Source organism: Aspergillus aculeatinus, assembly GCF_003184765.1.
Source record: "Aspergillus aculeatinus CBS 121060 unplaced genomic scaffold BO66scaffold_8, whole genome shotgun sequence".
NCBI classification, from domain to species: Eukaryota; Fungi; Ascomycota; class Eurotiomycetes; order Eurotiales; family Aspergillaceae; genus Aspergillus; species Aspergillus aculeatinus.
In genome coordinates this window covers 623458-651418 of record NW_020291477.1, presented here as the reverse complement: position 1 = coordinate 651418, position 27961 = coordinate 623458, and the positions used below count along the sequence as shown (strand labels likewise).

Sequence of the window (27961 nt, the reverse complement as noted above, 5' to 3'; positions counted from 1 at the left end):
TTATTAACTAGTCAACTAGGTGCTTAGAACTAGCGAATGAAATTCTGCATGCCACGCCAATTGAAAGCAGCTATCTACACAGTGAGCACACTGTATGGCACCAATGCCGCTTCCCCAAGTAGCCCATTGTCCACCAAGCCTGGTACCCCACCCAGAACTTCCAGCAGAAAATCCGCCGGCACTTCCATGAAGGTCAATTCGTCAATAATGCTGCGAAGATAGTTCCACATCAAGGCAGGTACTTCCACCAGTAGCGTGTTGGCCTTTCCTAGGCGGAGGAATTCAGTGATGTCCACCATTGGAGCTGCTGGATTGACCGGCGGCACTCGCTGCCCGTTGACTATCACCCGCGCTGCATGATCGATGGGTGGGAGGCGGAGGTATACACCGTCTGCTACCAAGGAATTGCCAGACGACAGGGGCCAGGTGAAGTTGGTCGCGTAATAGCCTACCCCAGACACATTTTGGAGGGCTGGAATTTTCGCCCACGAGATCAGTTCCTGCAGGTGATGCGTCGTATTTCGTTTAACGGCGATGGTCGCGGCGTTTTCGCCAGTGATGTTTCCAGGAGCTTCCCAGTGCTCGGCGGTTAGCGTCCAGTTCGATAGTGCAATACTAGGAGCCACAGCCACGGCGGTGCGGTTGATGATTCGTCCATTAGACAGCCGAGCTGGTGCATCCCACTCTCCAGCGATGACATGGAGTTGGAGGGCAGAGCTATTAGCCGTATGCCTTTTCGAGCCAATGACCACCGAGGGCAATTGGGTTGCGTGCAGCGGCTGGCTAGGGGCATCCTTGGCCGACGGTGGCTGAAAAGAGAGCAGAAGCATTTCATGAGCCTGGAGACGAAGTGGGATACGAGTACGATTGTCCAACACCTCGTACTGCAGCAATGGCGCCTGCGATCCGCTCCATGCATCGAGTAGATACGGTGTCTGGGTGGTGGAAACCTCGATCACTCCCGTCGTGAAATTGCCGTTATCATTGAAGACCAGGCAGTAGTTGGTGCCCGTCTCGTCGTCTCGTCGCCAGACCGGATACCAGGTTCCATTCGCGCGCACCTGGACATCGGGAAGTACCTGCAACGCCAGGAGCTGCTTGGCCACACCACCTGCCGGTACGGAATACACGTTAGGGCTCTTTTTCAGAGCCACCAAAGCTGCTTGCATGGTTGCTACAGGCACCCCCGCCGCCGTGGGATAGAAGTGCGGGTCGCCTCCGCTGAGAATGACAGGCAAGCCTCGTTGTGCATAGTTTTGAATAGCCTCCAAAGCACTATAGGTCAGATTCGCCGTGCTGGGGACCACGACTGCCTTGTAAGCTGGGCCCGCAGGCGCTAGTCGGCCTTTTTGAACGGTGGCTTGGGGTAGTGCCAAATTATGCGGGGAAAGGTAATTGTAGGTGTAGCCTGTGGTAGAAAATTAAATTGTCGGTGGACTTTCTCGTTTATTCTTTTGTGTGGGAAGAACTTACCTTGCTCTTCCAGATCGCTGGATGTATAAATGGTTGGAAAATTGGGGTTCGTAGCAGAGATCTTGTTGTAAATGGCGACGTCGGTCAGAAGCTGCGCCCGCTGCTGAGTGTACTGGACCCGCGCTACATAGTCCAACGTGTCGGCAAAGCCATGATACCAGACGGGGTCCTTCTCTGAAAACTGGTTGGCGAAGAGGTATGCAAACGCCGTGTAGCCAGGCCAAGTCGTGCCATAATAACTGCCGGTATAATCCTGCCCGTGGATGACGAACCGGTTGACACCTGCGGCCAATGCACGGTGAATCTGCCACTGTAGGTGCGACAGAGGCGATCGGTAGGCTTCGAGAATCACTGCGCCCATTTCATTGGAAACAATTTGCTTTCCGGCCAGGACAGCTGGACCGACAAATTGACGGTAGCCATCCACGCTGTCGCCGAACTCGAGGCTCTCACATTCCGGTGCGTTGACTTCGGGGATACTAGCCTCCATGTCAAGCGGAAGATTGTACGAGACCTGCGCCGACATTTGTAAACCAAGAGACTCGGCCCATGCGGTGAGTGTGCCGAGGTATTGACGATACCCTGCTCCAAGCGTCTCGCGGTAGTCGTTCAGATAGCCCGCCCCTTGATCGGGGGTGTCAAGTACACATTGATAAGCTCCAGGCGAGCTTTCCTGGATAATCAGGTTGTTGTTCTCAAACATGACGAGGGGAAGGAAGGGTCGTAGGTCGTAGCCATGTTGTTTGAGGAAGCGGCTTGGGAGAGATGGGGTCCACGAGATATTGCATGTTGCTTCGATGCTGTCCTCCCATGCTGGTCGATCCTCGTTTGTCAGAATTTCTGCCCCTGCTTGGCTGCTGCAAATTTGAGGGCAACGTACCATAATTTCCCGCCTCGCTCAACAGTTGTTTGACCTCCGGCGTCAAGATATAATTCTCCCAGAACTGAGTGGTTGTCTGTGCGCCTCGACCACTGTAATGATCAACGATGTACGAGCCGTTGTCAAAAATGGAGGACCCATTGCGCTCGGAGAAGATTAAATTCCTGTTCAGCGTGTGTGTCTGATAGAACGCGAAGAGTCGATAAGTAGAGTTATATGGAAACTGTAGCCGCACATGGCCATTCGATGATACAGTATCTGCGTGGTCGACAAGACTATCGTTACGCAGCATCAGTTTCCAGTAGGAGCTCTGACCTCCTGTCAGACTATTCAAGCCGGCTGAGGCGTCCAGAGAGATATTCTCCGCGGACAAGACATTAGCAGAGACCAAGGCTACCAATTCCCCAGTCCCCCACCCGGGAACCTGGCCATTGAAGGAGCCATTGCTGGGAATCTGCGTCGAGAAAGGAGCCTGTCCGGCCATTAGTAACCTCGTTTGTCAAGCGAACCGTGTGTCACATAGGGGTCCTAAGTGGATGACATACCAGGTCCCACTGGAGGCCCTCATCATCTGCGTGGGCAGGAACGCCTTGACCCTGACTGGGTCCAAGGGCAAAGTCCATAGCCAGGCCATGATCTTTGTGTGCCTGTAGCACAGCCACAAATATCTCGTTGAAAGCCTCGGTGCCGAAGCCGTACTTGACCCAGTCGGGTCCAGGGCCACCGTACGCCAGCTCTCCTCCGTAATCGTAGAAGGGGACAAATTCCACCCCTCCAGCACCAATAGAGGCTGCTGAGATGACATTTTCTTGGACAACAGTCTTGTTCACCCCCGCGTCAGGCAACCAGTATCGGAACCGAGGCCGTATGAGAGCACCTGGATTCTGAAAGGTGCCTTGGTCATTTTGGGTATTATTCGTCACGGTATTGGCATTGACCCCAACCCCAGCAAGGACAGCATACCAGATTTTATACCGCATCTTTGATGAGCCCCATACACGAGTCTTTCTTGACAAAGTAAAATTAAGAATGGATGGAGGTAGGGCTCTGGATCAACAGTGAGAGACTTTTGTACCCATTGTCGAAGGCGACGTCATTCCTGGGTTAAAGGCCATGCACAGTTGGGGCACATTTTGGGGTTGTCCAACGGCCTCGTACTCGTTCCCAATACTAATTCCATCGATCGGAGCACAGCGTGGGGTAACCAGCCACCAAAGTGACTAGGCCTCACCAAAGCCCGCGGGTTCACGGGTTGGGTGTAGACCCAACACGTTGGCAAACTAGACAAATACTAAGAATTAGTAGATTTAATGAATTTTATAGTTTCAGCTGTATTTTAAAATATTATATCTATATGTAAAGTAATCTAGTACAGAGTATATCTACTTCTACTATACGAAAATGTGATTTTTTTCGGATTTTGACTTCTTTTTGTTTATAACTTAATGTCAAGGGTTAAAAGGGTCAGTTGTACTGTACTCTCTCTATGCTCCGGGCCACTCAGTAAGCACAAAGCGGCGCCAAGTTGGACCTAAAGAAGAAAGGGAAACTCGCTCGATTTCCGCAGTAATAGTTTGTTAGTACTATTATTGGAATGTTCTGCTGCAAATCCCATCATCTGCTTGTCTTAGCCTGACAATGGGCATTTCGCTACTTACCGTCGCTGCGAACGTGATAATGCTTGCTTGGCCTGAATTGCCCCAAGCGCTGCTACTGATGACTATTATAGCCCATCTTATGGGCAGGATATACAGAGCCTCTATTTACCAACTGAGCGGTCGAAACCTCAGTGTTTTTGGATATCTCAGCCTATAGAATCTGTATTGCTTAGGTGTATTGTATCAATTCATCTGTTAGAACAATCGGCAGAGCTTCTATGCTACTTATTCCAACCACCTTCGAAGCAACAATCTCGTCAACACTCAATCGCTGTCTTCTATCATTGCACAAGGTGGGGGGGAGGCACATGCACCAGCACGTCTAAATCTCAAATGTATACCCTATACTTACTTCCACCTAACCTTTGATTTTGGGGATTTAAACTCTTTTCACGGCCTCCGGGTCTGATGCTGTTGGGGCATCGAAGAGCAAGCCATTCTGGCGAAGCATCTCATATTGTCTTGGGGGGGGATAAACCCCCAAGAATCTAGAGTGCTTTCTGTACTTTGAAATCGAACTTCACAGACCCCGTTGTTACACCAGCAGTGTTGACGAGCTTTGGATGATGAAAACTCGCCAGCCGGTGCCAGATCTCCGGCGTCCCGATGCCGAGTTGCTGCAGTATCTCCATGACCGCCGCGTAAAGCATGCCAATGTTGCCATCTTCGATTTTGACCGCGATGCCAATCGCTCCATCCCGTCCAGGCATCTGGGCGCCGCATTCGGAGGCTCGGACGGCAACCCCGTAGCAGCCGTCCGCCCCCAGCTTACCGACCACCGCGCCCCCGTAGGCATGCATGAGGGTGGTGCAGAAGCGCCCCTGTCCAGCGACCAGCTCCGGGTGCTGCACCATTGCGGTGAAGACTTGCGACAGGTGTCGCGTCCTGGCGGTGGTTGAAACCGAGTCCAGACTCCTCTGGACTTCATCGGCCGATTCGGCGAGGCGACCAAACACCGTCGCGAGATTCTGCAGCGGAAGAGCGGGTGCTGGGAGATTACACCCGTCAATACACCAGACGATATCCCCGGGGTCGAGGCCGGACAGGTCGGCGATCGCGTGGCGGACCTGGCCTTGCAACGGATGCTCCAGGCGATGGTAGTCCTCGATCCGGGTCCCCAGCGCCCGTGCCCCGGCGATCATGCCCGCATGCTTGCCGGAGCAGTTGTTGTGGATGGCGGTAGGGGTGATCCCTGCCCGGGCCCAGTTCGCATTCACCGTCTCGGACAGGGAGGCATGGCCTCCACAGCGCAGGTCCGCCTCGCCGGCCCGCGCTTTGGCGAGCATGTTCGCGGCCCGGCCCACGTGTTCGTCCTCGCTGCTGTGCGACGCGCACATCAACGCGATGTCGCCAGTGTCCAGGTTGAAGATCTCATGCGCCCCGGTTTCCAGCACCGCGAGCGCTTGGACCGGCTTTGCGGTCGATCTTGCCAGAGTGATCCGCATGGGATTGCCGACCGAATAGAGTAATTTGCCCGTACGGTCCACGACGGCGGCATGGACGTGATGCCGATTCTCCACGACCCCTCCCCGTTCGGAAAAGATACAATCGCTCGAACACCATGTCATGGTTTCCCGATTCCTCGCTTGGTGATATCGTTGCCTCTACTTCTGCTGGAGAGGTGAGTTGAACGCTTCTCGCACTCGATCGGTCAATATGGCGTAGACTCACTTGACTTTTGTCTTTGGACCGGAATAGGATATTCGGATTTCTCTCTCTCTCACACACACACACACATGGGACTGCCGGTTTCCGTCGCAGATGGAGGTTAACGGTCAGAGTGTAAATCAAAAGGATGCATGCTGTTGTTCTAGGGTTGTCGGTTCCTGGCCCAGATGATAGCTTCTCCGAGCTCGGTCCGAGTGTCTCATACCCATTCGGGAATCCAAATCCGCCTGCCCGTGGGTCACTCGGCTCAGCTTTTCCTTTTTTTCTTTTTTCTTTGTCAAGATGGGAATCATGGATCGCACCGGATTTCCAAAACCGGTGAACTCTTGCGTCCCTGGCAGATTCTTCCGGTCGTTGAGGAATTGGGGTCCAGGGCTACCTGGTTATTACTCAAGTTAACCATCGATGGAGCCAGATGAACTAATATATCTGACCTTTTTCACTTCTCATTTGATCGGACTGGTTAACGTAGGGAATCGAGGGTTCAGTGAGGCCTTTTTGAGATTGGCTAGAGATATTAGGAACCAACTGATGCAGGAAAGACTATTCTGAGCTCGGCAACTATAGGCGTTTGGGGGGGTGGTTTATCAATGGCCTACAATCGTGCAGGGCGGAACTTACAGGCAGCACGGCTATCTATAAGTTGGGCCTAAGGCAGAAAGGAAAAGTAGTACAATATATACGATACCTTTATTTCCGCGGGAATGCTGCCCGGCAGTGCTGCTGCTGCTGATAGTATTGACACAGTATAGGTTTTGTCCGGTCGCTTGGAGGGCCTTTTGTTGGTGTATAACTTAGTAACTTAAATATAGTTGCGGTTTTTAAGACTTATTTTTATATAATAAATTATTTACTAGAAAATTATTATTATATAATATATATTTATTTATAAATTATTAATTTAAATATTATATATATAATACTATATTCTGATATTTGGTATTCTAGTATTTATAGTATAAAATAGATTATATTATTCTTCAAGCCTTGGAAATCTTAGACTGTGTGGATCCCAAGTTAGAGTGCTCCGAAGCAATTCACTCTTCAAACGCACCCATACGGTAGCCTCATCAGGAAACCTCGTCCTTCAAATCATAGTCCACCTCTCCGATTAAGTCCCTGACATGAACCACCATCCTCGCTAACGCCGAGTTCGTCATGTCGCCGACCATCTGCATCGTAGCCCACGCACGGAACGCATCTTCTTCTTTCTCATCGACTTCTGCAGGGTCGCTGGATTTAAAGTCAACGCTCAACCTCTGCCATAATGAGGAGAAATCGACTCGAGGCGGAGCTTGGAAGCCCGGGGGCAGGGGCGTGCCATTCCTCACAGAAGCAGACAGTAGTGTCAAAATGGAGGTCATCGCATGGGAATTAGCGGAGACAGATGCGAGGAGTGCAGGGGACTCGAGAGATCCTGTGGACGAGCCGGGGGGCAATTGCCAAGATCGTGACGAATGAATGAGGAGATTGGTGTAGTTCATGATGCTTGTCAGCCCCAAAGAGTCAGCTCAGTTGTAGGGAAAGGTATGGCTACTTCGCAAAGTTGAAGAGGACCTGGACCTACCTCGTCGCCTCCTTCATGATGGCCATGTATGTGTCAATGGGGAACCTTCCCCCGATCGGCAAATCGAACTTTTGGAAGAGTGCATGCATCCTCAACGGCGGGATCAATGTCATGATCTGGTTGAAGAGCCGGTACTGAGCCTTTTCAAGTCTCCTTCCAGGGCTAGTCTCTATGAGCATATCGCCTTCCAGGCCCCTCATCTTGAGGCTCGCAATCGCATGCCCGCAATCCTGGAATTTGGCGAGCAAGAACATGAAGTCGCCGAGTTTCTCCGCCAGCAGCCCACGATCTGTAATTGGGTATGGAAAGCAAGTCCAGAAGTACGAAATCCCACAACCCGCAAGTACGGTGAGAAGCCGGTATGGAGCGCTGAGGTAAACTGGATAATCCTCCTGCCCAGAAGCCACCACTGCAGCATGGCCAAGTTTCTGCGACTGCAGGGAGGTTCCAATAACTGCGACAACGGGGACAAGGATACAAAGCCAAACGGCGAAGAATTTGGGAACCTTGATAAACCCATAGGAGAGGGCGAAGAATGCGAGCCAGGTGAAGACCAGGACCCCTCTATTACCATTGTATTAGTCTTGAGGAGATAGAGGGAACAGAATTGCGGTAGACTTACGCAGGCTTGCCGTCGACTATATACCAACAGATATACGATATGACCATCGCTACTGTTGCACCCATCGCCTGAGCGGCCAGCTTGAAAGTGCTTTCTCCAGACGACACATTCATGGCGACCAGGATCACAATCAATGGCCAGATCAATCTCTGCTGGTAGTAAAACGTCCAAGTCTTCTCCAAGAATGCCATTATTCCCACTGAGAATGCTGCGAGGGCCATTCTCAGGCCAAAAGTGGCTTCCTTCGACCTGAGGAGCTTGGGCACAGCACGAAGATGATTTGTATAACGCTCCCAGGCGTTGATAGGTGGCAAATGTCGAGGATCCTTACCTCTGTGACGGATGTTTGTCTTTTCCCCAGACACAGTCTCCTCGATGCCTGCATCTTCGGAGGTCTCGAGGGTGAGATCCCAATGCGCGCTCGCAGAATGTCCTAGCTTTGTGGAGAAATGGCGAGGACGAGGAAATACCAGTCGCTTTCCGGCCATCGTGCCGTCTGTCCTCTTCGAGTCTGCAAAAGTGACTAGTGCGTGGACAGCCTTGGCTATACTGGAGATTAGATGTTCCACGTGGAGGACTACGGAGAGATGCTCCCCACCCGCTGTAGCGATCTGGGTCGCCGATGTCGCTTTGTTTTGAGCAGCGTATTCGATCGCCCAAGTTCTGAGGTGCTCACTTCGTTGACCTTGGAATGATTGGATCTTTCGGCCCAAGTAGTCTGCAAATGTCGGGGAACCAGGCTTCTGAGATTCAACGTCAGTTTGAGTAACTTGGTTTGGCAGGTATTCGAGGACGATTGCAGCGTGCTGCAGTCCTTCATCGATGACCTGCGTTATCTCCGTGAGCGGCCCATGCAGTACAGTCATGACTTTGCTCCAGTAATGCTGCAGCGCCCTTTGCTGACTGACTGTTCCCTGGATGTTCCCATCGCTTGCTTGGCCGGCAGGAAGCTCAGAATCTTGTGCATCAAATACTCCAATGATGGTTTTGATGCCTGCCATCGGGGTGAGGATTGCTCGGAAGGCTCTAAACAACTGCTGTAGGTCATCCGCATCCAACTTGCCATAAGCCACCTCTCGCTTGGCACTAATCGTGTCAGTGTATAGCTCCATGTGTAGAGCAATTAGTCGATCAAGGGTTCCCAATAAAGCCTCTCGCTCGGGGAAAGGTTGCGTTGGCCCGGGGTCTTCCTCGCCAGACGTCTGGAAATTTGCGTATGACTCTGACTTCCCCAAAGCTCGATAGTAATCCTCTTGCTTCGAAAGGAATTCCCTTAGCGCCGAAAAGTAGGTGGTTTGCTTCCGGAACAAGATCATTCTCGTTGTCATTGGGAAAATGAATAACGACACAGCCGTCGCTATTCCGAACGCGATAAAGAAGATCTGCAGTAGTTCGACAATCAAAGAGATGACTTGATCCATGGTGTGAAAGCGGGGAGCATATGTCATGGTGATCATGGTGAGGACGCTATACATGTAAACACAGTTCTGTAGCATGGGAACTTTGGCACGGACGGTACCAGCCGCCCACATCGAGCAAAAAAACCATATTGCACAGACAGCAGCTTGAGAAGAATTATACGAGGCAGTCAAGCCAGGTGGGGTTGTGTGTTGGCGGGCTTTGATCCCAGACCACATTGCAAGGAGGGAGATGGATATTCCGATGCATGTGGCGAGAATGTTCAACACGAGACCTTCGAGATATTTGGCACGCGGAAGCAATGCCATGCTGAAGAACGCGATCATCGCCATGATATAGCCAACAGTAATAAAGCGCTTGGCGATGCTGTCGGATTGGTAGATGGCGAGTGATATCGTCATGGGGAGTGAGCCTCTGCAAGCCACGAGATCAACATCGATCCAAGAAAAATTAGAAAGGAGGGAGATTACTTGAACATCATGATCACTAGCGGAATATGCGGTGCCATTCTCCTCAATAGACTAGGTTTTGCTGCCTGTTCAGGCTGTGAGCCTTCGCTATGCTCATGTTCCCTTGCAGCTTCATCGGCATTTTCCGGGGTTTTCGGTTCGTTCATGGCGTTGAGGCTGAATACTCTTAAGGCAATGCCCTAAGGATGGAAATGTCTCTTCGCGCAATGGGTTGCTTTCTATGGGAGAAGCATGAAGAAGAGAAACAAAAAGTCAGAAACGCGAGAGTGTGATGATAAGACAAGTATAAACATCGTAATTGCCACGGACTTCTTCGCCTCGGCATCAGCGGGTTTTGGAAGAGTGCCGGATTAGGGGGTTTTGGCAAATTACCACCACTCCGTACAGGCTAGAATAGCTTTGACCGGGTGGTGACGAATAATCTTACTCTGGCAATTGAAGCACAGTGGAAGCGCATGAACACGCACCACACTCATCTATCGATTGAATTAAACCACATCCATTGCAGATGGGCTGCCAACCCCCGATGCAGACTGGCTAAGCATCCATTTTCTATAGAATTGGAGGGGAAAGGACAGGCAGAGTAGGCTGTGACTAAGACTGACTACTTAGTCGACTAGGTACTCTGTACTTACTTGAAACAAATCTCTAAAAGTACACTTTTTGGGTGGGGCAAGGTCTCGGGTTTTGGGAAAGGGAGAGTCCGTGACTCCGTACTTGCTGTGATGCTTTTGACCGAACCCAATATATCAGTTTGTATATATAATAAATTACAAGTCTTACTATTCTAATATAGTCTAGCAATACTGATACCTAGCTTGATACAACCTACCTACCTATGGACGCAAGTGAGACTTTCATAGTAAATGTCCGGACGGCTTTGGGAAGAACTTCTCCATACCCGGACACATTCTTGCATTTCACCTTACAGAGCCCTGTCAAACCTCTAGTTCACATTAGCTACACTCATTCACTCAGATCGACGCAACCCTGGTACTCCGACAGACAGACCTGTTGGGCCCAAATTTTCTAAATCCGAATTTGTCGTTCTCCAACTTCGTCACCCCACAGAGTTACTGAGTAGTACCCGTGATCCAGATCGTATAAGATATCTGCAGGATTCTGCAGTATCCAGACTGTATGTCTTTCTGGAGACACACCACGGGTTTGAAGTGGCAATCCTCCTTCGCATCTCTCCCGCAGAATCATGGCTAGTACGTCGCCCATAAGTTGGCCGCTGGTCCACGCAATCGGAATCGTTTCCTCCTCATTCGCTGCAGGTAAGATCCGCAACCACAACGGCAGCCTCTTAGCTACTGCATCCTGGATTCTATGACCGACCTGGAAGACTCACTAGCACCCTCTTCATCCCCTCTAGGCGCGATCTTCACCTCTTCATTTGCCGGTGTCAGTACGGCTCAAATCGCAGCTGCTACCGACTCGCCAGCCTTGGCTGCCCAGCAGTGGGTTCATGTCCACCAGAGATGCCACAAACTATGCACCCCACTGGTTCTGTTCTCGGCTGCCTGTTTCGGCTCGTTGAAGTTTGCCACCCATAGCACTTCTTTCCTGGCTGCAGCTACGGCGTGTATGGGTATAGTGCCCTTCACTGTTGCTTTTCTCAAGAGCTCGGAGAGAATCCTCAGGGCGGTTGCGAGTTCAGAGCATCAGCCTAGCTCGGATCACACAGCCGAACAAGTTCGAGGCGCACTCGCTCGCTGGGGAGCCCTGAACATGATAAGGACCCTGTTCCCTTTGGTGGGAGGACTTCTTGCTCTGAGCATGTGCTATTGAGGTCCGATTTCCCCAACCCAAGGGAAACAAACGTCTGGCATCCAGAAAATCAAAAAGATCGGCAAGCGTTGAATAGCAAATTGCAGTCTCGCATGCATCACAAGTGGAAGCTCGCATGATGCTTCAAAATCTACTTGCAAGCAGCAAGTACTAGGAAGACTCCATGTTCACCAATTTACCAATTTGCCATGTAATTGTGAGGCTAGGTTTCACTATCTGCCATAGCACTGTCGGCACATCCTATAGCATGCAACTCCAAGTTACGTTAGACTGCGAGTATGACCGTTGCCAACAGGAAGTGCATCGAAAACCGCTTTTCCGTCGTCGGTCAAAAGGAGGGCAGTAGTAAAGTGACTGCGTGTAATCGTCTCGGGTTTTGGAAAAGTCCTTTCGTCATGGCCAATCTAGAACTCGCCCCGCAGACCCACTTCAGCTGTTCTGGGAATAGCGCATGGTGGCTCTCGTTCTCGATTGATACCTATAACTTAGCCCAAGGCGCCCTGTAAAGACGTTCAACAATAATTTAGCCTGCTCTTCTGTATTTCTGCTATATCCAAGCCAGTTCACAGTCACCATCATGGCAGCGTCTCCTTTCGGCTACCGTCTAGCCCATGCAATCGGCCTCAGTGGGGCAGCTTGGCTTTCAGGTGGCGTACCCGTCCCGCGTTTCCAACTCTGTTTCTTTTTCTCTCCAGGGTTATTCCCCCTGGGATTTCCAGGCTGAACCGATATGTACTCTACTATGAGATAAAAGTGCTTGGCTGACTTGGCTTTCCCCCCCCCCGCCATCGACGCTGCACAGGCAACATCGCTGCGCTGAGTCTGATTTCAGTGCCGGCCCTGGCCGAGACGCAGAGGGAGACCTCAGCACCCCAGGGTCTTATTGTCAAGCTGTGGCGCAAGGTCTACGACAAGGGCAAGGCTCAAAACCCGCCTGTCGCAGCTGCCACGGCCACCGCGTTTCTCTACCTCGCCTGGTCGGTTCGCGCCGGCGGTCCTCTTTTCCGGCATAGCCAGTATAGTCTCACGGGATTGTACACCACCGCGGCGATTTTGACCTTGAGTATTGTGCCATATACTATTGTCACCATGCGACCCACCAACAACGCCTTGATCCGATTGGCGCAGACCCCCGAGGATCTGACATCCGCCGGGGTGAAAGAAAGTAGCACCCTGCTCAACCGCTGGGTGTTTTTGAATGGGATCCGGAGTCTTCTACCTTTGGTGGGTGGGATGCTGGGTGTAACTGCAGCTCTCCTTTGAATAAAGAATTGGTCAAGGGGCCGGCGGACGGATATGCGTGCGATTTGGTGCCTTTTTTTGCCTCTTTCCCCATCTCCTCCCGTTTATCTCTCTCTCTATCCTTTGCCTGGGCTGCTCTTCATCGGCGGTCAACAACAGCAGATACCTGCCTACTTCTAGCAGGTCCTCTTTCTGCCGCGATACTTCTGGTTTATGCACAGCACCACACATGTGCGAGTGTTCCAACACGTGTAAATATTAACTATAATAAGAAGTTTCTCCAGGAGGTCTATCACCCAATGCAGCTCTTGTTCAAGAGGAGGGTTGCTTGGAGGGCCTTTTGTTGGCGTATAACTTGGCAACTTAGCTGTATTTGCGGTTCTTAGGGCTGCTCTTGTACGGTAAGTTGTTCACCGGGGAACCATCGTACGGTACGTACTTACAGGTCGCTGGTCTGGGTACTGTATACACAGTACTGTACTCTGGTATCTGGTACCCTGGTGTCTACGGTGTAAGGTGGATTGCATTATACGTAGTTCAGTTCCAAGCCTCGGATGAGCTAGACTTCATCTACGGAAATAGGCTACTGCCGAATTGAATTTGGTGGGTGACGTCTGACCGTGGTCATTCCTATACTTCGGGTGTGGTCGTCTAGAAGCGGTGCTATGGAGTATCGAGTAATATAACTCAACTATCGCGCAGGTCTTGCTGCTCATGGTTCTGTGTCTTGTCTACGTTATTACCAAGTAGCTATGGCAGTGCGCTAGGCGTCCGGCACGTCCACGGCATTCATCGCTGCTTCACTTTGCTGTGGTTGGGTTGGGAATTGACAAAACAGTACATGCTCTTTCTTGCCGACAGACCAATAACTTGCTGCGTACTGGATAAGGTGGTGCAGGAGCAAAAAGATATGGTCCCAGAGGGGCTCGAACCCTCGACTTTAACGTTATTAGCGTTACGCTCTAACCAACTGAGCTATGGGACCCCACTTGTTGATTCGGCCGAGGATAGAATGTTATATGTCCTTGAATATAACTGCAGTAGGCTAACCGTCTGTGGTGGATTGACTGGCCTAGCTTGTCCAGGCTCAGGCTTGGCTGGTCATTTATGTGGTTGATCCATGTAGCTCTGCTGTTCTGTGAGCTCCGGACTTCGGTGGAGAATCGCTGGCTCTGGAAGGCCTTCGTTCGACCTGCGGATAGTGTATTTTCATGGTTGGATGTATATATCCCGCTCGGGTTGGATGTGTACACCCAACTCCAATTAAGTATGCGGTGTACGTCACTCACGACCAGCCCGAGCACTACAGCAGAGGTAACAAGCGCATGAGATGCAAATGCAGCATAGAAACGTGGCCTACGCTGCTAGCTCAGTTACTGCTCAACTGGACATCAAATGTCAAACCAATCACCACAGGCACGGGTCACTGGATACTTACTACATGATAACCACCGTAAATTGTCAGCGAACTACGTATTCACTGTACACCGGGGCTAAATCTCCTTTCTCTTCTCATCTCGCTGGCAACCATCCTTCTCAGCTTCAAGATTGTCGCTGTGCCATTACTCCCCCCCCCCCCCGATATCACTTGCTGACTATCGGACTGAGCCCGTACTCGTGACCAGGTCACAAGGAACTTCTGCCAATCCACCCCATCCTCTTTTAATCGTTCTTGGAATCGATGCCTCAACCCGGAATTCAGTGCTGCCTAGAGCTGTTCCAAAGATTGGGTGAGTGGGTCACTTGATTGATCGAGGGTTTTCACTTCCTTGCATAGATGTGTCCAAGCAACAGCTTTGAGATGGGCCGGGGGCTAGGGGACAATACCATAAGAAGGGGTCTGCCTAGCATCAGTTAACCTACTCTGGGGGTGAGGGAATAGGGTCGACTCGGGGAGTGTATCGTGCAGTCCAATGTGCTCTGGCGGAGAAGCACATACATGCAGGGGGTGCACACCTGAGAATCGTGTCCGGGCCAGCGCGTGTCCGACAGACACGGGAGTGATGCACACACAGTATGCGTATACCTCTTGTGTAGGGTTCGTGTAGACCACACAGCCCGGCAACTACAGTACTCAGTAAGGTATATACATAGCCCACCCATCCCACACTGGACTTTGACCAGGAACAAAATTGCAAGCCGGCAGAAACGTGGTTACCACCCAGTTAATAGCGTTATCAGCCACCAAGGTTCAATATTCGATCCCTCCCAAGCCAGGCAACAGACACACACCGCAATCCATCCAATCCCCAACACCACAACCCTGCTGTATCTCAAGAGTATCTACACAGCGGTATGTTTGGGACATAACACATTAATTTAGGCCCAAGAACAACAACCGGGTCCCATAGCTCAGTTGGTTAGAGCGTAACGCTAATAACGTTAAAGTCGAGGGTTCGAGCCCCTCTGGGACCATCTTTTTGCCCCCATGCATTCTGTTTTTGCCATTGGACCTTGTTGGAGAGTCGAGATAGAGGCCCGAGAATGGGGAGGAAGACACAGACGAAGAAGATTGACCGATGAACCGAGACTCCGCGATGCAGGTCCTATCGAGCGCCAGGTCCGGTAGTACATCCACACCTCACCGATGGCTGGCAGCTTTCCTTTGTATATCAAAATGGGACGCTTTTTGCTGGTACTACAGTAACTCACTCGACACCTCGTAGCGTCATGCTAGCAAGGTTTGTGGCTGACCGGTTCCACCGCCCAAGTCAATCTTATCAACAAACTCTAAATGAAATGAATTGAGTTTGGGACATACTATATCACCACGGCATCACCACGTAGGCGCCATCCCCCCCCCCCCCCCACCCCCATTTCTTTAGCCTAGCCAGAAGTAATTCCACCGAGTCTTCAGACGCAAGCTGTTCCCGACCCGACTTATACCCGTCTTGAAGGATATGCCCATCGAGATCTGTAGGTTATCCCCTCCTCGCCAACCGCATCAATACCACAACACAACACCACACCAGTCACCGCCCACCGCATACATACACCCGCCCTACAAGAAACGGAGACATCGCGCCCCATCAACTGCAGCGGCTAGCCTTGTACCCAAGGTACCCCCGCAGACGACCACCGACTCCGACATCAACACCCAACCGGTCCAATGGCTTGCACAACTGCATACTGTAACATCCACCAACGCAGAAGACCTCCAATGCACCCAGAAAAATCATTCCCAGCTGAGGTTAAAGGTACACACCACTATTCCACTGACTGCGGAAGGGCCCCGCTCACCGACAAGCACCAGCTCAACATACGGAGTATAAGCATCCCCAACGCCCCCTCCAACAACACCACAACCTCCGCAGATCCCACGAACAGATACAGATAATACCCGGCTTTTTACGACCACTGCTTAACAGTGGTCTGTAGAGCACTAACTGAAGCGTCCACTACAGCAACCGGGTCCCATAGCTCAGTTGGTTAGAGCGTAACGCTAATAACGTTAAAGTCGAGGGTTCGAGCCCCTCTGGGACCATCTTTTTGCTATCCATCCATGTCTTCTTTCTGTTTTTGCTAGTGGATCATATCCGAGGTGAGATCTGTGGGGAGACAGACAGCGTTGGGCTGGGTTGCTTTTCCTTTGTTCAATTTGCTGGGCAGAGGGTGGTTGTGGGTGGGGGTAACTAGATATGCCATATGCCCCTGGAATGCAATCGTGATCTGATCGGATGAGATGCTATCTATGTACAACGCAAGTAGTGGTATCTAGCCTTGAAGTAGGCAACTAGGTAGTCTCGTAAACCCCATAGCCCCATTACCAGTAACAAGGAAGAATGGTAGTTAAAATCTACCGATCACCCTTCTTCACCCCCCTCACCTCCTTCATCGCCTCCTCCACCAACCACACACTCACATCCTGCGCATCCCGACCGACCCGCCAGCTCCCCAGCACCACGCCGCGGGTCTCGAGCAGCTCCTGCGCGCGCTCCCACCGCCGCCGCCACATTTCTTCCCGTTTATTCGGCAGCGGCGCGGCGGGCGGCGGGTTCTCGGATCCCCCGGTCCGGTCCGTGACACCGCCGGTGTTGGTTCGATTAAGTGAGGAGTTCGACTGCGTGGAGCGGAGGATGTTGGCCGGGGAGGCGGACCAGTTCAGACGTTCGGAGGCGTACTGCAAGGCTGCGGAGGCTGCTGCGGCGGGGTAGGATTGCTGCTGCTGCTGCGGTGGCTTTTGAGGTGGGGTGGGACGGTTGGCTGTGGATTGCTGGGATGAGCCGGAGCTTTCGACGGACGCCAGGGTGTTGGCTCGACGAGGCGGAGGCGGAGGCGGAGGTTGCTTCGAGCGGGTAACCTTTGCATCTCCCATCTCCCGGTCGAGACCGGCGGTCTTCGGCCGCGTGGGTAGTTGCTGCCTCGTGTTTTCCACGGCTGCGGTCCGGTCCGGCGAGACCTCGGGCTTGGTGGAGGACCGACGTGGTGGTAGGGGAGGCACGGGCTTCCGCTTGATCGACTCCCCCACCGACATGTCGGTGTTCGTTGAATTCGAGCGGAGAGAGGAAGGCTTCGACGGTTTAGCTGGGGGTGTCCGTCCGGCGGGAGACACCGAGGGAGTCTTCCGATCCCGGGATGAGGCTTCCCGCTCGTCGTCATCACGAAGATCAATCAGGTCTCCATTGTCCAGGCTGACGGCATCTGCAGATGGGTTGTTGGCCGATGATGCGAGAGGCCGTCGAGGCGGGAGCGCCGGCCTCTTGGGGGCTGCATCGGAGTCATCGACAAGCTGGGGATCGCTGCGACTCGCAGACACTTTGTGTTCCAGATAGTCCACGGACTTCTCGAAGAATTCCTTCTTGTGCGTTGTGGTGACGTCGCGGATGAAGATGCCTAGGATCCTGCCTGGATTGGCCAGGACGATATCGGTATAGACCTCCAGATCCGCCTCGCCGCTGTCGCCGACCAGGATGAACTTCCTTGCAGGGAAGTCTTTTAGGATCTGCTCGAGGTTGCCCTTCTTCCGCTCCGCCGTGGGCTCAAAGATCCCCTGGAGCATCCCACTGTACTGCTTGAGATGAATCGAGCCCGGAGGCAAGCCGACTTGCTTGAAATACCGCTCCAGGAGCGGGTAAAGCTGCCACGGGGCGTTCGAGACATAATGGAAATCCACCCCCATCTTCGCCAGCTGGTTGTACCAGTCCGCCACGCCCTCGATCGTCAAATCGGCCAATTCGCGGACGAAGGTATTCCGGAAGATCTCCTTTGCGCCGCTTGCGATGGCCGAGTGCTTCACCGTATCGTCGATATCACTGATCAGACTGACCCCGGAGGGCTCGATGATCTGCACCTCCTTCACGACCGATAGATTCTCCGAGGCGAGGACGCGGATATGGGTCGGGACGAAGGGCAGGGCGGCGCGCATCCTAAAGTGGCCGGATAAATCCGTCATGATACTCCTCGACTGACTCCGGGTCTCGTCGAAGAAGAACACGGTCACCGGCATATCCGTGACGGGGTTGGTGAGAAACGGACGCAACCGCTCCATCAAATGCGCATTGGCCATCGAAAGCTCGTCCTTGGTCATCTGCGTCGTCGTCGTCGTTGTCGCGGTACTCGCCAAACTCGACGAGGTCCCCGTCCGTTGCGGCAGCCGCCCCGGGACCACCCCGGGATTATTGTCTCTGTCACCTCGATCGCCCCCCAACGCACTCTCCTTCCACGCCGAATCCGCACGCCCCTCCGCTCCCTTGATAATAGACTGGGCCTCCGTATCGACCAGCTCCTCCTCCCGCCGATCCGTCTTCCCCCCGAATTCATCCCCCAGATTCCCCCCCGATCCAGCCCCCGCATTATTCACCGGAGCAGGCACACCACTCAACTTCCTCGCCAAAGCAACCATCAACCGATGCTTCCGCGTCATCGGCCCGCGATGCGGCGCATAAAGCCAACCGCGCACATCCACCGAGACGACCGCATTCTTCTCCACATAGTCATCAAACCCGGCCACCGTATTTTGGTCTGTGTCGAGACCACGATACTCATCAATCGTCGCATTCGAGCCCCTCCGCCTCGCCCACGGGTCATCACCCTCATTATCGCCTACCCCCCTCGCCTCTCCACCTCTAGCTCTAGCATCATCCCTCACAATCCGCCGCCCATAACTCGGAAAAATCACCATCTCCTCCAACCCAGACCGCGCAATCTCCACATCCGGAAACGCCCCCGGCGCATCGCCCGTGTAGTACTCATCACCGTAATCCCGCTGCTGTGGCCCGCCCTGCCCATTCAACTGCGCCGCCCACTGCGCCGCATACGTCTGCCGCAGCTCGTTCGCCGCCTTGAGGTAATCGTAGACCTTCTTGCGGCGCGCGCCGCGAGGGGCGCCGGCCCCGCCATAGGAGGAGGAGGAGGTGGACTCGTATTGTGACATGGTCGTTGCTGGCGTTGCACCCGTCGCAGCCGTAGCCGTAACCGTAGACGCAGAAGCAGACACCCGTCCCCGCCTACTCCTACCACCCAACAAATACCCTAGAACCCCACCGCCACCACCGCCACCACCCCGTGAATCACCAAACCGAACCTGCGCAAGCTTGCGGGCCTGACGCCTGACGATCGCCCGGTAGACGCGGGCCTGGGCGCGGTGCCGGAGCGCCGGGAGGGTTTCGTGGCGGAGACTCCAGAGGCGGAGCTGGGCGCGGCGGAGCGAGTGCGGGCCTAGGAGGAGGGTCCAGAGGCGGGTCTTGCTTTTCAGAGTGCCGCGGGTGGAGGATTGGAGCGGTGGAGGGGCGAGGAGAGGGCGGTTGCGGCGGAGGAGGAAGGGGAGGGGTCGTTTGGTGGTGGGTGTAGATGTAGGGGGCGGGGGCGCGCGCCGGCGGGAGGATAAGGAGGAGGAGGAGGAGCGAGGGAGGAATTTAGGAGCCACGGTTTTTTGCTCTTCTCTTTTTCAAGATGGTTTATTGGGTGTAAGTGCGGTATCGCTTGGGTTGTGTGGATGTGATGAAGGACGGAAGAATGGAGTTGAATCGCTGGAGGGTGGGTTGGAGGTTCGAAAGTTGATGGGGCTGGGGGCTGGGCTCGTTTTGTGTGGAGGCGATGACGAACGATGAATTTGCTCGGGATAAGCAATGAAAGTCTATAGGGAACTTGTCAAGGTGGTTGCATCTCTCTCTAATAAAAGTTTCGCATGGACGGAGAGCTTGCTGTTGGGACGTACAGACCGTGGAAATTCAGCGAGAGAAATCAAGACATGGTCTAGGCAACAAATCTCAGAATTGAGCGTCTGAAGGGGGTAAAACAAGGCGAAGGCCTCGACAACGTCAAGCTGACGGCCGGAAGAAACCCGCGGTGGGGACACACACTTAGCCCGATTGGGAACATCTCTATCATTTCTACTATCGATGGCTTTGTCTAGACTCTGGAGTAACCTCGTAGGTAAATTGTCACATTACCATTAAAAAAGTATCTAGCTGATCCTCATATATACTATTATACACTCTGATCTATGATCTAGCCATACTAGATAGCATATGACCACCCAGTGACTGTTCACAGGACGCTGCAAGGTCCGATCAACCAGCAACTGAAAAGCAGTTTCTCTACCCCTGCTGTGCGACATAACCCCACCGCTCAGCAGGAGGAAGCAAAACTCAGATGCTCGTCAAGAACTCCATAAATCTTCCGCATCTCGGCGGTGCATGTCCGCATGCCTAATGCACGGCTGTTCTCATGCACGGTTATTCTGCAGCTGCAGCTGCAGCTGCCCAACAGACTTTACGCCGTAGCTAGACGACCTGCCGGACATCAAGCCGAATCAGGGTCCTCGGTATAATTCACCGTCTTCGCCCGCCTACTACGACGGACCCCAGCAACCTTCGTGCCGGTAAGCTGCGATGGCTCCGGGATATCGGGGTTTTCCATGTCCACGTCCGAAGCAGACGGCGTGGAAGCGATGGGCGAAGCCTTCCGTTTCCTGGATGTCGGCTTCTTGACACTGGAGGTCCGCTGAACCCGCCGAGTGGCCTTGGAGGCTGGTGTGACTGGTGCCCCGTTCTCCTCTTCGCCGTTAGCTTCCGGCTCGCCTTTCGGCAACGGTGAGTCGGCATTGGCGGCGTCCTTCGTCTTCTTCGAGACCGGTGTCTTTCGTGGGCTCTGAGGGACTTTGCGAACGACCTTCTTCGGTCGGAGCCATTCCTCCATGCCGGGCGGCCAGTACACTCTTCGCTGGGGCCCGCCCATACCGACATCCTCTTCCGGAACGGTCCGCTCGGGAGGGACTTGGCCTTCGAGATCGACGAATCCCTCCTTCTTCTTCGTCTTCCTCGGAGGCTTGAATGGCTTGTTCTCGTCCGTGCGCATGTAAGGTAGCATATCGTTGAAGAGCTCATAGCCTGGTAGCTTGAAAGTCCTCATCAGCTCGAACACGGCCTGCTCTTTGTCCTTGGCTTCGATCATGAGATCCATGGTCGGATCGCACGGAGGAAGAGTGGACACACGGTCGCTGTGCTTTCGACGCTGTCGGTTAGTGATGGCGGCCGCGGTGGGCTCGGAGTAATGCATCTTCTGGGTGATGTTCTTCCGCGTCCAGGTCGCTTTGATCCGGTCATACAGACCGATAATATCCTGCGTCCCCTCGCGGACTTGTGTCGCGTCGAAGATGATGTTGTGATGGTGAAAGTCCAGAACAAGCGGGATGTTCAACTCCTCGCAGATGGGCAGGAGATCGTGCACCGACCAGCTGACGTCGTCGTTCTCGAGCACAAGTCGGTTCTTAACATCCTGCGGCAAGGCCTGGTAGTTCTCTCGAAACCGGTCGAGAGTAGCCTGCTTATCACCGAAGACACCGCCCATGTGCAGGATCATGACTGCATCGCGGTCCTGCTGCGGGGGCAGACGAAGCAACTGCAGCATTTCAGAGTGATAATCCAAGTCCCGCAGAGAGTTCTCCACCACGCCATCATTCGGCGAGCCGAGTTGGGTGAACTGGCCCGGGTGGGTGGTCACGCGATGACCCAGCTCGGCGACGAGTCGACCGACCTCGGCCAGCGCCTCCGAGGCAAACGGCGCCAGCTTGTAGCCATACTCCTTGTGACTCGCAAACGGGAACATCTCACTGCTCAGCCGCATGAACCTGATCCCGTACTTGTCATTCCAGCGGATGATCTTGAGAAGATCCTTCGCGTTCGTGAGCCCCAGAGCCTCGACATACGCCTGCCCGCGTGCCACATCAGCCGGCTGATCGCGGTCCGGGCGATTCTTCGTCGGGTGGGGAGGCTGCGTGGGGTCCAGGAGAGGATGCCGATTCTCCAAGATGGAGGCGATGCGGCAGGTTCGAGAGCAGAAGACAGGCGGGTTCGAGTAGCGCAGGTATGTGTTCAAACAAGCCTACGACAATCATGTTAGAGGACAGACGACAGACACACGCCGAACCCAGGCAGCGAGGAGACTCACATAGCCCAATCGCCCTTTCCAGGGGAGGGGCAGGTAGCTGCTGTGGACGGGCGGAGGCCGCGACAAGGCGTCTTGCAGCTCTTCCGCTTCAACGGGGACATCTTCATCCGACTCCGGATCCAAGGGGGCAGCAGACGCAACAGTGGCAGCATCGCTCGTCTCAATGGACCCAGGTTCAGCTTTGATGCCCGGTTTCTCCGCGCCGTCAGGCAGACTGCCGCCCGCGCCGTTGGGTTTTATCTCAGTGGCGGCAGCCATTTCGTCAGCAGCCGGGGACTCGAGAAGCTCACTCGCAGTTCCGTATAATGGGCGAGACGGGGTAAAGGTTGCGACAATGGATGGGGTCACAATGCGTGACGGGGAGGTAGGAGACAGGGAAGGTGTGGCAGGTCTGCTCGAGTACGACAAGAGGCGCCTGCCAGCAATAAAGCCTAGGGAGCGGTAGGATCTCTGCGATTGTGTAATTGCGAAAAGCAAATTCGCCGCTGATGAGGGGTGGCGAACCTGGCGGGAGGAGCCAGAGCCAGATTCCTGGCCGCGTCCGGCATATTGGAGAGCGCGATCGATCCTCCACTGCCTGGGCGAAGCAGACCCCCGCCAATACATCTAGCAGGGCAGGAATTCTAAGAAAAAATAGAATTCCAAGGCTCTAAGTGAGACAGGTCCTCAGGCGCATCGTCAAACAAAAAAAAAGACAAAGAAATCTAGGCAAAACAGGTCTGTTGGGCGGGGATCCCATGCAGCATCATCATCATCGTTGTTGCGCAGGGATTTAATCGGGACGAAATGCAGAGGGTATGATGCAACAGAGAGTCAACTTGGAAGGAAGAAAAGATGTCGAGGCCGGGACTCCGGGCTAGACGAGAGAAGCCTTAGGCAGGGCACTAGTCACGGGCACTAAGCATGGTTCGGCGCCGCGGTTCCTGCATCCCGGAGGGATCGCCGATAGATCACAGCAGATCTAGTACAACACTACGATAACTTGAAATTACACTGCAGGCGCTAAATGACCCCTTAAGAGAATGTCTCCCATAAAACTATATTATTATTTTGGGGAAAAAGATAATCCTCGAGATGAAAAATAGTCCCATTAGATATGATACAATAGCAGGAAGCTATTGAAGATATTACGAGTACAGCTTCAGATCGATCAGCCTAGGCCACCGGAATCCCCGTCATCAGCGAGGCCAACCCCTTGGGGCCCAGCACATCCTCCAGGCTGAACCAGTAAGCTATCAGCGCGTTCGAATCGCCCGCATCGTATGCCGAATCATCCTGGATGGGTTTCTTGTTCTTGCAGAACACCCGCAGCTCCTTGCAGGCCACATCCCCATTCTTCTTCAGGTAGTCCCGCATGACGTCGCCCGCGCTCATGACGATGCGACTCACCAGCTCCTGTCCGTCGCCGGATCCCAGTCCCATGGCACGCGCCGACTGGGCCGAGCCGCGCGCAACGTGATGGATGAGGAGGACGATGTTGGAGATGAAGGACTCGTTGGGCATGTATCCTTCGGTGAAGTACTGGACGAACTTGTGGTGCTTCTTGCTGCGGATCAGGCGCAGGAGCTCGAGGGAGCGTTTGTGCATGCCGAAGTAGTTGTACAGGATCATCGGCTCCTCTTCGAAGAGTTTGGTCTTCAGGAAGGCGAGCAGCTGCAGCGTGTCGATGATGTGGGAATTCGACCACTGTCGGGTAAGCATCAGTTCCGGGTTGGCTCTCTGCTGGAGCTCCTTCTTGCTGGAGGACGATTCAAGCTTCGACTTCTGGGAAAGTTCGTCCAGGATGCTGTCGATGTGCACAATCCCGACATCCTCGCCAGGACCACCACCACTAACATACTGAGTAAAAAACAAGTTCGCGACGGTAGTGGTGGGCTTGAGCATACGAGCGTTCTTGCCATCGGGCTTATGGAATGGTCCGCTGCCCCGCGAATCGCGGGCGAAATGGGTTGCGGACGAGATGCCGGTGGCCAGCTCAAGCCTATTCAGAGATTCGCTGGCGTTCTTGGGCCGTGCACCCACGAAAATATGAGACTCGCCATGGATCTTGACAAATGCATCCATGTCGGGCCACCTCAGGTCTTTATGCATGGCACCATTTATGACAAGGTTGTGCAAGAAGGCCAGCTGTTGAACGTCGTACCACCGGGTGACAAGCTCCTGGCCCACACGCTGCATTCGAATATTGAGGTGGAACAGGACCAAGCCGCAGAGGAGAGCGTGCTGCGAGAAGAGCGCATGCTTCTCGGGCGGAGTGCCAACCCTGTCCAATTTAGACAAGGCTCGAACATCGAAGAACACATCTCCTTTGATCCATGCGTCCACGGTTGAACTGATGCTCCGAATCTCCTCATCACCCTCCTTAGGCCAGAACTTGGGCTGAGGGTGTGTCTTAGATAGTTGCAGGTAATCATCGATGGTCTTCTGGATGCGAAGTCCAGACATGCGGAGATCTCCAAATGCGCCCAAGGTGCTGTGCCGCATCGCATGGTGAACGTCGAGGAAGACCTGGGCGGCGAAACAGAGCCACATACCCACCTTTTTGGTCTTAGCGAACTCAACCAAGCCCCGAGTGATTGAATCCTCCGCAGGCAAGTGGATGCCGAACGTATCAACATGCAAAATTCGGGCAATATCGAGAGAAGGATGATCTTGTCTTCGTTGAACTTTTGGCCTAGAGACATCCGCCCTCTGTCCGCTTTCGGATCATAAATGCCGAAGTGGCCCTTCCTGAAGACTGGCTGATGATTCGCCTGGAGGACATTCGCAAACGACTCAAGCAGGATCTTTGTTGGCAAATAGCACCACTCAGCGGTATCCGCCAGGTTCTCGTTGTAGGGCAGGCCAACCTCCATGGACGGCGGCGCAAAGATGCCGCGCGAGAGAGCAGCAAGATTGTAGACCACAGTCTGGACATCACCCTTCCGCCCGGACAGCGAGGTGCGCCAGTCCGCTTCCACCTCCTTGACCAGATCTTGGGCAAGTTGCAAAGCACTGTCCGTCACGACAGCGGCATTCATGAGGTCGATCTTCTTCTCGTGATACTCCGCCCAGGTGATGGAAATGAACTTGCGCATGTTGTCCAGATCCTGCACCAAGCAAAGGGTCTTGAAGAACAGCTGGCCCAGGTACGAGTCCGCTGCGTCCTCGTCCTCGTCCTCTTCTTCATCGACGGTAACCTTGACGAGCTTCTTCGACACTGCGGGCGTCGGTTGCGACGGCGCAGTGTCCTTGGGCTCCTCCACCGTGAGGACCGCGAATCTGTTTAGGAATTGGTCGGCATCGACGTCGTCGGCTTGAGGCTGCTTAGCGTCCGGCTTCGTTGAGGACTGGTTGGTCTTCCACTCCAGAGTCTCGCAGATCTGCTCCAGCGCCGTGATGAAATGGGCATGACGCTTGTTGTTCGCAGAGTCACCCTGGCCCAAAAACCAGGATGTGACCGCTTTTCTCAGCTTGATGGCGCGCTTCGCAAGGGCAAGGACCGACTTGGGTACTGGGAGAGCCGAACCGGCCACGACCTCGGCGAACTTTTGCAGATCTGTAGTGGTGGCACTATACTGAACGGGCTCTGCGTCAGAGTCGCCCTTCTTGCCTTTGCGTTTGCCTTTTTTCGTCGCGGTGGGGAGGGTAGCAGAGAGGGTAGGCGGTTGATAGCCGCATCGATTAGCTGTCTCCAGTAGCCATGTTGCAAATGTGTTGGTGTCCGCTTTATAGCGGGCGTAACTGCTCTGCAAAAAGTCAGGTAGCATGACTGCGATAGATGGGTTGCAAAGCAAAGAGCCCTATGAGATGGAGAAAAGAAATGGAGAAAAGGAATGGAGAAAAGGAATGGAGAAAGGTGTGTGGAAGTGGAGTGGAACCGGAGTGTGTATTCTTAAAAGGCTTGTTTGCGTTTGCTCCAGTTTCAAGAAGGCGGACCACGCAAGCGGGGGGAGGACGCGTGCGCGCGACACATCAGAATCAAAGTGGCTGGAGTACAAGTGGACTGCTCGGAAAGCCACACGAAGCTTAAAGAAAGAGCTATATAAGACATATATAAGAGGAAAATTAAATAGGTAGTAATCCTAAGAGAAATTGATATACAAAAATGTGCTTGACGGTGTCAAGGTTGGTATAAGATGAAAGAATGAGTTTCATACTGTCATTCCCAGCTATCCACTCAAAGTCAAACGTGAAGCAAACCCGGGAGTTTTATCCCCATGAGATGCCATACTACGTGGTTAGAATGGCATTCCACAAAATTCGTTGTCTCATCATATTCGTCCACGAAGCAACTAGTGCCTCCTCCTTTGCGGGTCTTGCGTCATAGAGTGTATACGGAATTGACCACACAATGCATGGAAGGATAGTGCAGTGCCTAGTAATTAGCCGAGTAAGCAGAATTGCCATAGCCGTAGCCAGGAGGAGCTGCAGCCTCCGGCGCGGTGTGCTTGTTGCGCGTAAACAGACCACCCGTACCGCTGGTCTTCTCGGTGGGAGAGGTTCCTAGCTCAACGTCGCGGGGCGCCGGATGACTGGGGAGCATGTCATCTGCACTGGCGGTCTCCGGGTTGTTCTTGTTGCGACGCCAGAAGAAGCCCCGGCGTTGCGTGCCGGTGCCATATGTGTACCCGTTGGCGGGGGAGGGGCCGAAGCGCTTCTCGCGCTTGTGGTGACGGGCGAGAAGGACTTGAAAGAGGATGGAGATCAGGAATAGGAAGCTATATTGGATACAATGTTAGCACACACACATATTTCACTCGATAAACGCTCGAGGTAAGAGTGGAGCGACTCACATTCCAATAATAGCGACGGCAAATGAAGCCTTCTCCAGCACGCACGCATACCCAAGACGCACGTGAGTGTTGGCGTCGTCGGTATTGCTGGCACCGGAGCCCAGCGGCGTGTCGACGTTGCCGGAGCAGCTTTGGGTGCCTTTGCGAGTCATGATGGCGATGGCGATCATGGCCCCGATGAAGCAGACATCGAGGAGAACGGCCACGGCAGCAAAGAAGGTGACTCCACCCAGACAGCAGGTGAAAAGGATGCCGAGAATGCCGTAGAGGGTCGCTGCACCCGATAGGCCTTCGACGGCCTTCATCCATTGAGGAATTGTCTGATCATGGCGGGCGAGGACGGCGAGGAAGTATGAGAAAATGCCGAGGATGACTGCGGCATCGAGGAACTGGAGGATGCGAATCGCGAGATTCGCGAAGCGGAGGATGACACCGCCAACACCCATGCTGGCAGTCGATGGCTCCTGCTCTAGTCCTTAAAAAACAATAGGCTTGTTGATTGTATATGAACCTGTGTCAGGACAACCCACTGGCCTGTGGTGTATTGCCCGAGTGGATTGATTGGTGTTTGAAGCTAGTGAACAAGTCTCGAGACTTTCCAAGCTGAAATGTGACGGGTTTTAGGGGGTACAGGCGATGATATACTGGGGGAGGGGAGAAGAATTTGCAACGGGCCTGCCCCGGGAGGCAGCAGAATTGCATTGTTAGCAGGCCCAGGGGACGGGGGTGTGTGTGGCAGTAGGATGATCAGTGGATGCAGTGGAGGCCATGTCCCGTTGAACCGCGGCCGAATAGGCCCCGTAAAGAGGGGAAATGAACGCATTGCGACGATCCCACGGACAAGGTCCAGCAGTTGGAAGCTCAATCATTGGCTTCGGAGGATGAATTAGGATGTCACCAGCCACACACGACAGTCGGACCCTGACGGTGGTGATATCATCAGGGTGGAGGATGGAGGAGGGTGGAGCCGGCCCATTGGCGGGTAGACGCAGGTCTAAGCCCT

General features: G+C 53.6%; 9 protein-coding genes and 3 non-coding genes across 12 annotated transcripts; 4 read left to right on the top strand and 8 right to left on the bottom strand.

Moving 5' to 3' along the window:
* Positions 1-74: 74 nt before the first annotated feature.
* Positions 75-3455, bottom strand: BO66DRAFT_464466 (uncharacterized protein; the record flags this gene model as incomplete). Its single annotated transcript, XM_025652466.1, has 4 exons — positions 2899-3455; positions 2354-2825; positions 1474-2286; positions 75-1408 (listed from the first exon to the last, which is right to left on the bottom strand). The coding sequence occupies exons 1-4, from the start codon at positions 3331-3333 to the stop codon at positions 75-77; spliced, it is 3054 nt and encodes a 1017-aa protein (XP_025507104.1). The 5' UTR covers positions 3334-3455.
* Positions 3456-4499: 1044 nt separating this feature from the next.
* BO66DRAFT_316037 (asparaginase) lies at positions 4500-5579 on the bottom strand (the record flags this gene model as incomplete). The annotated part of the gene is made up of 1 exon (XM_025643490.1): positions 4500-5579. The coding sequence occupies one exon, from the start codon at positions 5577-5579 to the stop codon at positions 4500-4502; it is 1080 nt and encodes a 359-aa protein (XP_025507103.1).
* Positions 5580-6749: 1170 nt separating this feature from the next.
* BO66DRAFT_315857 (uncharacterized protein) lies at positions 6750-9595 on the bottom strand (the record flags this gene model as incomplete). Its single annotated transcript, XM_025643483.1, has 3 exons — positions 6750-7167; positions 7247-7810; positions 7869-9595. The coding sequence occupies 3 exons, from the start codon at positions 9593-9595 to the stop codon at positions 6750-6752; spliced, it is 2709 nt and encodes a 902-aa protein (XP_025507102.1).
* Positions 9596-11053: 1458 nt separating this feature from the next.
* BO66DRAFT_238757 (DUF1772 domain-containing protein) lies at positions 11054-11872 on the top strand. Its single transcript, XM_025642838.1, has one exon. It carries the CDS (start codon positions 11090-11092, stop codon positions 11549-11551), a length of 462 nt encoding a protein of 153 aa, XP_025507101.1. The 5' UTR covers positions 11054-11089; the 3' UTR covers positions 11552-11872.
* Positions 11873-12095: 223 nt separating this feature from the next.
* BO66DRAFT_343491 (DUF1772 domain-containing protein) lies at positions 12096-13037 on the top strand. The gene is made up of 2 exons (XM_025644492.1): positions 12096-12198; positions 12354-13037. The coding sequence occupies exons 1-2, from the start codon at positions 12129-12131 to the stop codon at positions 12812-12814; spliced, it is 531 nt and encodes a 176-aa protein (XP_025507100.1). The 5' UTR covers positions 12096-12128; the 3' UTR covers positions 12815-13037.
* Positions 13038-13704: 667 nt separating this feature from the next.
* Positions 13705-13778, bottom strand: BO66DRAFT_t72. The gene has a single exon. It is a non-coding gene; the product is annotated as a tRNA-Ile (tRNA).
* Positions 13779-15134: 1356 nt separating this feature from the next.
* Positions 15135-15208, top strand: BO66DRAFT_t76. Its single transcript has one exon. It is a non-coding gene; the product is annotated as a tRNA-Ile (tRNA).
* Positions 15209-16203: 995 nt separating this feature from the next.
* On the top strand, positions 16204-16277 carry BO66DRAFT_t77. Its single transcript has one exon. It is a non-coding gene; the product is annotated as a tRNA-Ile (tRNA).
* Positions 16278-16443: 166 nt separating this feature from the next.
* On the bottom strand, positions 16444-18484 carry BO66DRAFT_389381 (uncharacterized protein). The gene has a single exon (XM_025646788.1). It carries the CDS (start codon positions 18318-18320, stop codon positions 16590-16592), a length of 1731 nt encoding a protein of 576 aa, XP_025507099.1. The 5' UTR covers positions 18321-18484; the 3' UTR covers positions 16444-16589.
* Positions 18485-20536: 2052 nt separating this feature from the next.
* On the bottom strand, positions 20537-22441 carry BO66DRAFT_316022 (UV-endonuclease UVE-1; the record flags this gene model as incomplete). The annotated part of the gene is made up of 2 exons (XM_025643485.1): positions 20537-22117; positions 22184-22441. 2 exons carry the CDS (start codon positions 22439-22441, stop codon positions 20537-20539), a joined length of 1839 nt encoding a protein of 612 aa, XP_025507098.1.
* Positions 22442-23338: 897 nt separating this feature from the next.
* On the bottom strand, positions 23339-25932 carry BO66DRAFT_435703 (uncharacterized protein; the record flags this gene model as incomplete). Its single annotated transcript, XM_025650869.1, has 2 exons — positions 23339-24656; positions 24722-25932. 2 exons carry the CDS (start codon positions 25930-25932, stop codon positions 23339-23341), a joined length of 2529 nt encoding a protein of 842 aa, XP_025507097.1.
* Positions 25933-26236: 304 nt separating this feature from the next.
* BO66DRAFT_238644 (uncharacterized protein) lies at positions 26237-27533 on the bottom strand. Its single transcript, XM_025642836.1, has 2 exons — positions 26959-27533; positions 26237-26883 (listed from the first exon to the last, which is right to left on the bottom strand). The coding sequence occupies exons 1-2, from the start codon at positions 27402-27404 to the stop codon at positions 26541-26543; spliced, it is 789 nt and encodes a 262-aa protein (XP_025507096.1). The 5' UTR covers positions 27405-27533; the 3' UTR covers positions 26237-26540.
* Between the last annotated feature and the right edge of the window lie 428 nt (positions 27534-27961).